This window comes from Marmota flaviventris, chromosome 4 (assembly GCF_047511675.1).
Source record: "Marmota flaviventris isolate mMarFla1 chromosome 4, mMarFla1.hap1, whole genome shotgun sequence".
Classification (NCBI taxonomy): Eukaryota; Metazoa; Chordata; class Mammalia; order Rodentia; family Sciuridae; genus Marmota; species Marmota flaviventris.
This window is the reverse complement of record NC_092501.1, coordinates 98,753,431-98,765,478: the sequence shown is the minus strand read 5'-3', so window position 1 is coordinate 98,765,478 and position 12,048 is coordinate 98,753,431. Positions and strand designations below refer to the sequence as shown.

General features: G+C 40.0%; 1 protein-coding gene across 1 annotated transcript; it reads left to right on the top strand.

Annotated features, from left to right (window-relative positions):
• The first annotated feature begins 1,787 nt into the window (after positions 1-1,787).
• Cln5 (CLN5 intracellular trafficking protein) lies at positions 1,788-10,976 on the top strand. The gene is made up of 4 exons (XM_027938072.2): positions 1,788-2,137; positions 5,326-5,491; positions 6,178-6,403; positions 9,031-10,976. The coding sequence occupies exons 1-4, from the start codon at positions 1,971-1,973 to the stop codon at positions 9,540-9,542; spliced, it is 1,071 nt and encodes a 356-aa protein (XP_027793873.1). The 5' UTR covers positions 1,788-1,970; the 3' UTR covers positions 9,543-10,976.
• The last annotated feature ends 1,072 nt before the right edge of the window (positions 10,977-12,048 follow it).

Sequence of the window (12,048 nt, the reverse complement as noted above, 5' to 3'; positions counted from 1 at the left end):
AAGCCTTAGTATGCCATGAGTTTCCACATTTTGAGTACAAGTGCCAAGGTAAAATGACTCTACACCTTGTTTTTGCAAATAAAATGTTGGAGGACAGATGAAGCTAGACATCAAGGAAGTAGCAGGAAGCAGGTTTACTGGCTGCATTCAGGTTCAGAGGGAAAAAGCTTTCACCATAAGCAATCAATCCCCCGAGTTCAGGAAGTTTTAGAACTTTATACCCAGTGTGTAAGGGCAGGGACTCAGAGGTTCACAATCTGCAGAAGTTCACATAACAGTAAGTTTTTTTTTTTTTACTCTTCTTGACTCCCAGCTTCCAAGTTTTAGAAAAATAACCCCAAGGATGCTCTGTGAAAACTCAGTGTCTGAGAAAGAGAGTTTTTTTGTTTGTTTGTTTGCTTGTTTTTTGTTTTGTTTTGTTTTTCTTTCTTTCTCCCACCAGCTGGCTTTCAAGAACCTAACTCTGAAATGCAAAAGCCTCTGTGAAGGCCTTGGGTTAGTCTTTCTTATCACTCTCTGCCTCTGCAGGCATATCCCCCACCTGAAAATTCTTTTGCAGAAATTTTATTGAGAGTCCAAAATCAATTATGAACAATAATGGTGAGGTCTCTGGAGAAGCTTAATTAAGATTTTCTGTGGAAGAGGGGGGATGCCACCACAAAAGCACACAATCTGCCCAGCACAACCATAGGCACAAATTGATGAATAATCTATTTATGTCAATAAAAAGTTGACATCAAATTAAATCAGAAGCATGTGGATACTTGAGCATATCAAATCATATCATGAACACCAGACTCATGAGTTTAGCAATGTCACTTTACATAACCCCCTCACTTACAACCCACAATCACCAAAGAATCCCAAGACTGGATTGGCAGCATACAGATCTCATTGCCTGGTGAATGGTCACTAACCTTGGCCAGAAAAATTGGCCAGAAAATTTCCCATTCTCTGTTTCTGCTCAGGGCGGTTTCTCATGCCCATGATGACACAAAGCCCACTTTAAGCTACTCTGTGAAAATGTCTGCTTTTTGGACCCTACCCTCAACTCTTCAAATTGTTTCCTTAAATATCCATTTCTGGCTTCCTTCAGTGACTCTCTGCACTTGTATCTGCTCTCTGCCTTCGCTCTTGGTAAGCTTCTTGAAATCCTGCCAACTACCTTAACTCTTGCTAGAATGTAATATATATATATATTATGTGTGTGTATACACACACACACACACACACACACACACACATATATCTCACATCACTAAGCCAAAGTGACTTGCGCGTTAAAGATGTTAGTAATTAAGATGGGGATAACATAAAAGAACTTGTGGGCTGGGGATATAGCTCAGTTGATAGAATGCTTGCCTTGCCTTACACAAGGCTCCGGGTTTAATTCCCAGTACCACAAGGGAAAAAAAAAAACGTAAAAACTTGTAAGACATTGTCTCAGTCACAACACTAGTGGACACAGAGTATCTCGGTGAATTAAAGTCAATGAAACCGATGTAGCAATGAAACTTATGTAGCTTGTGAATTAATCTTATTCAATAAGTCCTGTCATTGTGGAAAGACACAAATGAGCCTGGTCTACGTTAATGGCATAGGACGCTCAGGACATCAGAAGCCAAGCCGGATGTTTGCTTGGTGGCCAAAACAATTGCGTATTACTGATCAAAGATTAAAACTGGAGGCCCCGAGGCCTGGGGGGAATTCTCCTAGGGGCGGGACCAAAGCGCATTCCCGACCAGCAAAGTCTGGAAGCCACCACCACTTAGGGCTCGGGGGAGGACAGGAACCTGGCCGGGTCTAGTCGTCGAGCGTCCTGCGCTCCGAGGCATCTCGCGCCCGGAACTTGCGCAGCCGGGCCGAGGCGGTGAGCGGCCGGAGTCGGGGTTCGCAGCTCCGCGCATGCTCGCCCGACAGGTCTCCGCGGCCGCCGGCTGGGGAGGCGCCGGAAGCGCTCAAGCCGCCTTATGGCGCTGACCGAGGGCGCCAGGCTGGGGGCCTGGGAAGCGCAGGGAGAGGCCCCGGGGCGCGCGCCTCGGCGCTGGGCGCTGGCGCTGCTCGGGCTGACGGCGGCGTTGAGTTGGCCGCGGGCCTCGGGCGGCCTCTCCCGCCGCCACTGGCCGGTGCCCTACAAGTGAGTACGACGGCGCGCGCGGGCAGGGACGCGCGGTCCCTGGGGCGCGCGCACGGCCGGGCTGGTGACAGGGGTAGAGCGCGTCGGGTGCTCAAGGGCTGGAACCCCGCGCGGGAGTTGGGTCCGGCTTACCCCGCGGCGCGGAGGCGTCATTAGAACAAAGTTAAGGAGTGGAGTGTCTCAGTCGCCCTTTGCTCGCGGCCCCTGGGGCCCTTCTCCCTCTTGGACGTGGGAGCCAGAACTGGAGCAGTCTCAATTGTAGAAGAATCAGGGAGCAATGTTACTTTATCGAGTGACTTGTAGATTCTAGTTACTGCTTTTATCTAACTTATTTAACTGCTTAAAAAGTTTAAAGCATTTTGCATATTGCATTTATTACTTGTTTCACGCTCTGTCATTAGTACTGCATAACATTTGACATAATTTAGAGGTTGAACAACTTGCCCAGGTATTCCCCGGATTTTGCAGTTTTAAATACCCAAATCTGGGTTATCTCCGCCCTGAGTCCCAGGTAGTCCCAAACTGGGAAGGTTGGTCGCTTAATTTGCCACGTTCATCATGCTGGAGGTAGGATGCTGGTCATAAATCGAGACCCGCAAACCTGATTTGGAGACTTTGACCTAGAGCAGTGTTCATACAGCCTAAGACTGGTAAACAGCTATGGACAGAAAAAGAAAACATGGATGTCAGCATCTGGCAGGGGAAGGACCAGCAACATTTGAATACACACACAGTTTTGCATGACAAACTGATGAATCAGATGCAGGATAACCTCACAGCCTCATGATCAGGAGCAGAGTTCTAGATTCTGACTTCTGGGGATCAATTCTGGCTTCACCAGATCACCGACTGTAAAGTTATCCAGTTTCTCTGTGGGCACATAGAGAATGCAGAAAATAGGATGGTGGTTAGCACTTACCTTAGTGTTTTGGCAAGATTAACTCTACTGAATACCAGTAGTTTCAAGCCTAAACATTCATATATTCTGTGAGTGGAATGAATGTTTTTGCTTGATATATGTGAAAAGAGGTTTGGGGTTTGTTTTAGTTAGCTATTGATCATTGTGACCAAAAGACCCTACAAGAGCAACTTAGAAGAGGAAGAGTTTATTTGGGGCTCTTTTTGGAAGGTCTCAGTCCAAAGGCCAGCTGCATTCTGGGCCCATAATGAGGGAGCTCATCATGGAGGAAGGGCCTAGCAGAGGAAAGCAGCTCACCCTCATGGCAGGGTTATGAAACAGAGAGAGGGAAGTGGGAAAGGGATTGCAGGGAAGATGCTGTTCCAGGGCATGCCTCAGTGACCAGTCTTCTGCAGCCATGCCCCACCTACCTATAGTTACCACCACATACCTTAAAACTAGGATGGACTGATAGGTTACAGTTCACATAATCTAATCATTCCACCTCTGAACATTCCTGTGTTAATAGGAACCTTTTCCCCACATTTTTTTGGTGCATTGTATCTATACATATTGGTGGGATTTGTAGATACATATTTGTATGTGCACACAACAAAATAATTTGGAAAATACATGCCTCAGTGTTTCCCCTTCCCTCCCTTGGTAATAGGAACATTTGAGAAAACCCTCATATCCAAACCATAGGAGAGTTAAAGCTGATTTTCTTGAAAATATTAATACAATGTTACATGAAATAAAAATTAAGTTTTCAACAAAACAAGGAAGAGAATATAATCCCAAACTATGATTTAGTATTAGGGCAACATGTTGTCTATGACTTCTTCACTGTTTCTTTAAAGTTTCAATAATTAAGTGCTTGTTTCCCATTCAGTGATCCCAGTTGAATATATTATTGCCTTTATTAAATTCATACTTCAGTTTACTTTTCAAATTATCTTTGATCTAAAATAAATTTTAACGTGAATAATTATATGTTTGTTTAAACCAGTTAAGTACCTAAACTAAAATAGAATTTGTGTTCATCTGCTAGGATTGTAACAAAATACATCAGACTAGAACTTTTGGGAATCAGGATTCTTAGGAGTTAGAGGGCATTTCTTATTCTTGATTCTTTGAGTGCCAAGTATAGAAGGTGACCAGCATCTGTCTGGCTAAGTTCAGCTAGCTGGAGCCTGGTCTGATGCTGGGCTTTCTCAGGTCTATTTTGTTTTCTTGAATTATTGCAGGCTCCTCCTGACTGATCTCTCAGCCTTAATTTGGCCTTTCCTGACCCTCTTATAATTCATTGAAATAAGGTTTATATTAGGGCATCTTCGGCCCTATCAAATCTACTACTTTATACTCACTTGGGGGCTTAGTTCTGTCAGTTGCAGGGCTCTAGGGGCTGCTGCTGTTCATACTTTCCTAGTGACAGAATGATAACCCCTGCCTACCTCTCCTCTTCCCACTACTGCCTTGAAGACTGAACCTTCTGGAGATCCTTCTACTGTGTATGGTTGGATAATATTACCTAATGTTTTCTCTCCTTTTCTGTCCACATTGTCTTAGTAAGTACATGGAAACCAAGGCCAGGTCCATATCTCCTTCTTTGTCCTCCCCATTCTCTCCCCATCCTCCACCATAGGACTTTATTTCCTTAGTTTAGCACTTGCCCCCGTGCACCCTCATGGCTGAGAATTTAATGTCTTCCTAGCTCCCACCCAAGACTCTGCTTTGTTTCCTTTCTTCCTAGTAGAGCCCTGCATGTTTTAGACCCTCAGCAAATGTTTTTGAACGAATGTTGATTAATTATTAAGTAAATATAGCACATATTCTGTTTTACTTGCTATTAAAGGCATCATTGTTGGATTGGGAATGTGGCTCAGTGGGTGTCTACCTGGCATGTGTGAGGCCCTGGGATTGATTCCCAACACTGCAAAAAAGAAAAGCTGGGCATGGTAGCTCACACCTAAATTCCCAGTGGCTCAGGAGCTCAGGAGGGTCACTAGTTCAAGGCCAGGCTCAGCAACTTAGCATGCCCTGAGCAACTCAGCCAGTTCCTAGCACCAGCAAATAAATAAATAAATAAATAAATAAATAAATAAAAGAAATCATAAGTTTGTTCATAGGTAACAAGTAAAATATATGTTTATATTTATTCAATATGGTCAAATCTTTGAATGTGTTTCCTTAAATGTTACTGACACTGAAATGAAAAACTGGACTCTAACATGTATGAGAACAACTAAATTCCTGTTAAAATCTAAGTTTACGGTTTCTCTTTTATTAGACGCTTTTCCTTCCGTCCAGAACCAGACCCTTATTGTCAAGCTAAGTACACTTTCTGTCCCACTGGCTCACCAATCCCAGTTATGAAGAGTGAGGATGTCATTGAAGTCTTTCGATTACAAGCTCCAGTGTGGGAATTTAAATATGGAGACCTCCTGGGACATTTGGTAAGGATGCACCCTGATCTTGTAACTTTGGTTGATTAAATGCTTTAGTTATTAAATCAATTGGAATAGTCACTATTCTAGTGGCTGCTTTTTTTTTTTTTACCACAAATTCATTGATGTGCCTCCCAACAGTATTTAAAATGAGTTGTCAAATAGTTATGATCAGATTTTATAACCCTGACAGTAACAAATGCACATGCTTGAATCCCTTTTAATGTAATGACTCTGAATGCAACTTCTCTACCCAGCTCCTGCAAAATGAGAAGGTAGGAATCCCAGAAGAAGGGAAAGGGCAGGCAGTAGAAACCTCTTGATTTCTAGGTCCTATTGTGGGCATGTTTCCAGGTTAGCACATCATCACCCTGAGATGTGGGTGGAGTTCCTTTCTGAGGCTGTGGCGTGGGGGTGTCTTGTACTTACTCTAAGCTGTAAGAAAATTATGAGTGTGATGACAGCACACACCCCTACTACCTGAGATGAGAAGCCATGGCCAAACCCAGAGTGGATGAGGGCTGGAGTTTAAGGGGCCACAGATTGGACACAAGAATAGCGACACCAAAAGGGATCTCTGGACAAACAGTTGTCCTTCTTGGTATGCACAGTGGTTCACCATGTTGTTGCGCATCAGGTTACCTGGACCCATGGCCACTTAACAGTTGCTCTCATAAGTTCATATCTTTACACAGAAAGTTATGCATGATGCCATTGGATTCAAGAGTACATTAACTGGCAAGAACTACACAATGGAATGGTATGAACTTTTCCAGCTTGGCAACTGTACATTTCCCCATCTGCGGCCTGAAATGAATGCCCCTTTCTGGTGTAATCAAGGAGCTGCCTGCTTTTTTGAAGGAATTGATGATGTCCATTGGAAGGAAAATGGGACATTAGTTTTAGTAGCAACCATATCAGGTACGTTTCAAAACTGTGGCGGTATTTGAGGATTGCATCAATATCCAAATGAAAGGAATTACTTCCATTGAGGCATTTCAGTAATGTTCTACTTCTTAGAGGTCATTTGAAAAATGTACTTATAGAACCACTACACTTTGACCCAAACTAGTACTTGTGCAGAACTTCACCAATAGATAATGAGTAGCTTATCTTTGGCTCTAATCCATGTTAAACAATGAATGGAAAGAACCACTTTGTACAATTAAATTAGACTTTCTAAATAAAATAGGAGGAAAAGGGAACCCATACTTGCCTGATTGAAGAACCAATTGGCTGTGCCTGAAAAAACATTTTTAGTGACGATAAATTAAAATACCATCTTGAGGGGCTGGGGTTGTGGCTCTACAGTAGAGTGCTGGCCTAGCATGTGCAAGGTGCTGGGTTCAATCCTCAGCACCACATAAAAATAAGTAAAGATATTCTGTCCAACTACAACTAAAATAATATTTTTTTAAAGATATCATCTTTATGTTGAGAAATAATAATAGCTATTAATCACATGGACTTACTCTGGGCCTGGCCCTATTCTGAGTGCTGTACATGTACATCATTTATCAACACAACAATCCCATTATAGAGATATTATTTCCCTCATTGTACAGATGGGGAAACTGAGGCACGGATAGGTTAAAGTTTTACAGCTAAGTGGGGCTCCAGCCCTGCCAGCCCTCCAGCCCATAAACCATTCTCTTAACTTTGGTACTTGCCTCCCCAAATGTATATGATCTTATAAATTTGAGGCACTCTTAAGCAATTTAAATATTTTATCTCTGTGATTTTCTATTCTTTTGGGAAATGTTGGAATCTTTCATGTGTTGCATTGTGGGTTAGTGGTAAAAGGAATTCAGCAGAACCTTATCAGTGTTTCATTAGGTGACATTGGGTCACAGTTTACCATGTTTTCCCATTGCCTCCCACATCAAATGCTACCTTTGCATTTTAGAAATAAGGGCTCACCCAGAGCACTTATAGAGGACTATATCCTAAACTGCTGTCTCCCCTAAAAGTGGAAACATCTGAAATGAAAGCACTGTTTGTGATAATAATTATTCAGTGGATCCAAGGACTGGGGAAATGATCAGGCTTTCTACTTACATAGCTTTTTTACAAATCATTTTAAGGTGCATTGACCTATAATTTGGAGGGAAAGGTAAAACATCCTTTGTCCTTTCACAAATAAGGAATTGAGGCTGAACCAAGCAATGGTTGACCTACCTCTCAAGGTCATGAACTAAAAACATTATGCTATTTTCTAGTCCTTCCTCCTCCTTTCTAATTGATATATCCCAAACCATTCTAACATTATGAAAGTGCATCTCTTAGCAAAACTTTGTTTATAGTTGCTGTTTCATTCCAAGCCAGTTCACATCTCTCCTTTCTCCATTTCCACCTACTTCATTATCTGAAGATTTCCCTTCTGACATAACTTGATCATTTGAACATGTGACTACTCTTCTCTGTAATGTTTGTTGTGTGCTGTTACTTAAGACTTTTAAGTTGTCCATCTGTCTTGTAATTAATGCTTTCTGTAACCTTTTCTTCATGTTACAAAACAGTGTTTTGCAACACAGCAGTGGCTTAGTTCTTAGGTACAGTGATGGCTTTTTGAACTTGAATACTTAAAAACAGTGTCCCCAGTTCTAAGAAAACAGGCTTTCTATTACCCCATAGTTTTGACTCTGTGAAATTGATAAAGGCAACCACTCTGTTTTACAGAGCATGAAGTATTTATTTTGTGGTCTCAAGTCTGAATAAGCAAAGAAAGGTTTGCAAACAGCGACAAAGTGAAATATTGGGGCCCAGTTTTATTGGGCATTATAAATGCCCAGATAATGGTTATGCCCATGCAGATTGCAGTATTTTTTAAATATTTGTAAAGATTCTTCTTGTCAGGTACAAAGTGTTGGCAGGAGAGAAGGTTAACCATCCTGGTGACTGTGTAGTTTATGAAGTTGGCCAAAACCATTTCCAGTTCAGTTGATTCATGGGAAGAATTTGCATGGTAGTGGGGAGGCCATCAGTAGCTATCACCTATATATACAGGAAGAAAAGAGAAGTACCAAATATTGAAGGTGGGTGCTTCTCTTAACTAGCAGGCCAGCCTTCTCCAACAGTTGCTTCTCAGGCAACTATTCATGCTCTGTGCATGCCATGCTTTGTAACACTAAAGTTCAGCCTTTTCCCCATCTCAGTTTTTCTTACACTCTCTTTTACCCATTCTCCTTCTCCTCTTCCATAGTTCCTTCCTTGCTTCCTTTTTCTCTTTTGCCTCTCTCAGGTTTGTTGAGTAAGGTAAAGAAATAGAGCTGCTGCATTTGTTTAATCTTGACTATAGCTTAAATGATTATAGAAATAATAAGACTCTTTATATGCATATTATATCTAATGTTTATAATATAGCCATGGCTTGAAGAATGGAATAAAAATTGGCTGAGATTAGATTCCTGTTGAAAGATTCAGCTTTGGAAGTTAAAAAAAAAAAAATCTGTTACTTGTGTGTATCCATGATCTTAGGTCAGAACTTGTTAACTTAAAATGTCATTAGCTTTGATGTTCACATACTGTTCTTTTGCTTTTTTAACTAGGAAGCACATTTAACAAAATGGCAAAGTGGGTGAAACAGGACAATGAAACAGGAATTTATTATGAAACATGGACTGTCCAAGCCAGCCCTATAAAAGGAGCAGAGACGTGGTTTGAATCCTATGACTGTTCAAAGTTTGTGTTAAGGACATATGAAAAGTTGGCTGAATTTGGAGCAGAGTTCAAGAAGACAGAAACCAACTATACAAGAATATTTCTTTACAGTGGAGAACCTACTTATTTGGGAAATGAAACATCTATTTTTGGGCCAACAGGAAACAAGACACTTGCTTCAGCCATAAAAAAATTTTATTACCCCTTCAAACCACATTTATCAACTAAAGAATTTCTGTTGAGTCTGTTGCAAATTTTTGACTCAGTGATTATGCATAAATGTTTCTATTTGTTTTATAATTTTGAATATTGGTTTTTACCTATGAAATTCCCTTTTATTAAAATCATATATGAAGAAATCCCTTTACCTAACAGACAGAAAACATTCACTGGTTTATAGAACCTTAACTCTACTACTCATTTTTTCCCTCCAACCACTAGCATATCACTTTTTCATTTTTACATTTGTGGGTTTGTTAGCCTTTCTTCCTTGAGGCGGAAAGGTAAACTGTATATTGGCAGATTTGCAGCACATTAACATTTCAGAACTTTTTGAGAAAAAGCTGAAACCCTTATTATATTGGCCAGAGCGAGCATGTTAAATGTCTTGATTTCAATTTCCAAGCCTTTGTTACTACTGAGAATTATGGCTCGTATTAGGTATGTAGGTTCTTTGTTTTCAATAGTGACATTTTCTTGGTGGGAGCTACTTCTCTTGGTATGATATTTTTTCATTTAAGTGCTTTTTGGTAGTTTAGACTGACTTTATAGCTTTTATAACTTTTGCAACCAGGTATAATAATCTGGCTGCATTCCATTCACCTGGCTTTAAAGATTTGTTTAGCCACCTAAGCTGGAGTAGTTGTGCTTTCGGATATGATACAGTGTTACAAGAACAAAATTTCTGGATTTAAGCAGAGTAACATTTCTAACCCTTAGTTTCCTTCTCTCTAAAATGATTGTCATAAAAGATTATGTCAGGATTGTTACAAAGATTGAAGTCACTTTATATCTGGTGTAGGAAGTTCACAATGAATTGTAGCTGTAATGATTAATCAAAGAATAAAGTATCATCCTTTATCTTGCCTAATGTAGATTTCATGTCAGCGTTTTCCAGGTTTTTCCATCACCTAAACTTTGAGCTGATACTGTAATACTTCAGCAGTTCTTCAGACATCTGGGACACCGAAGTATCTGGCTGCAGCCATGTGAAAGTATCTCCCTTCTCCCACTGGTGTTATCAGTGCAGTGAAAGTGGGTGCACTTCCCAGAGAGAGGACAGGTTTCTGTAAAGGATCTTCAAGTAGCTATACTTGCATTAGGGCCATCAAACACACTCAAGGTTCTTTAAGTATGTTATGCTCAACTGTATATTTATTTTTTAGCTCATGAAAAACACCAGTAAGTTGATAGAGTGATGATCAGAGAAAACAACCTGTTTAATATGTAAATGCACCAATTACATTATTCAGTTTCAGCAAACACATGAGTGCTTCCTGAGAGGTGGTTAGTGCATTATCACTAAGCTCTCATAAAAAGCCTAATCATTGATATTACTTACCTGACCCAAATGAGAAAATTGGGGCTTAGACAGGTTAACTTCCTTTCCATGGCTACCTCACTAGTAGTAAGGGAGTCAGATTTTGAACTCAGGTCTGTTTTTCAGTTATATTCTTAACTGTAGCCCTTGAACCAGTGCCTGTCCACCAAATATTACTAGTCTGTGGGGAGATGTAAGTACAGATATTGATAGGAAGCATTTAGAAACTCTTAAAGCTGTTTGATGGATATTTTTTCTATTTAATCTAATAAAAAAAAATCTCTGGGGCTTGTATTTTGTATGTTTTTTTCTTATTTCTTTCACCTAGTATTTTTATTGCATTTTTGAAAGCCCCATCACCACAGATACCTTGAGAAGCACCGCACTAAACCATTCAGCCTACTGCAGAGTTTACATAAAGACTTCCTCAAATATAGAGGGAGAACTTTCTTCCACCGCCTCACTTTCAGCCTATCCATTCACATTAATTAGTGCCTAAGCCATTCCTAATGATGTTGCCTTTTAACGTGTGCTAATTGTCTTCAGAATATGTACAAGAAAACTGGATCTTTACATTATCACCATCTACTGGCTAACTCAGGCAACACCAATTTCTACAAATCTTAAAATTGCTATAAGAAGTTATTTTGGATTTCTAGAACTGCACTGAAGTGACAAGCAAAGAGTCTTATACCAAGTTATATAATCACAGAGCTTGGCTCCACAGCAGAAACAAACAAGGACTTCTGTACATGGACCTTGACTTTTAAAGCAAGATTCTAATAGTAATGTTTAAAAAGCATTCAAGATATTTTGTTATTCCTGATATTAATCAATTAAGAAATTCTGTGAAAGTACTATAATAGATTCAGGTGGGGACAGCACAGAAAGCATTCATGTTAACTATTTCCAAAAAATTAATCAGACCTGTCATGTAAATTATATAAGAAATAGAACTTTTAAGTAGAGATCATTTAAGAACATGCTTTCAAATAGCAGCTGGGAACAAGCCTGGGCACAATTTGCTGTTAATTTTGCTGCCCTTTGAGCTGCTATACAATTGTAACTTCTGTTAATTTGTTAACAAATGTACAAAATTTCCTCCAAGAGAAATGTCTTATTGAGATGTGAATATAAAAGCTATAGAATAAATGTATCCTCACTTATTAATCTGGCTTATAGGTAAGTTTACTCATAAAGTTCCATCTAAATACGGTTTCAGGTGAAACAGTCCAGAGGTGAAAATAACTACTGTAAACCCTCAATTAATATTAGGTTCTTAAAAATCAGAAAAAAAATCACAACTTAAGGAAGTTTTATTGTTTTTAATACTTTGATAAAATGATGAATTATCAGGGAGTACTTC

Excerpts from the sequence above, each read along its gene's own strand:
- Cln5 (XM_027938072.2), top strand. The coding sequence starts at position 1,971 with ATGGCGCTGACCGAGGGCGCCAGGCTGGGGGCCTGGGAAGCGCAGGGA. Across the intron at positions 2,138-5,325 it reads CACTGGCCGGTGCCCTACAA|ACGCTTTTCCTTCCGTCCAG; the intron begins GTGAGTACGACG and ends CTCTTTTATTAG. Across the intron at positions 6,404-9,030 it reads TTTAGTAGCAACCATATCAG|GAAGCACATTTAACAAAATG; the intron begins GTACGTTTCAAA and ends TTTTTTAACTAG.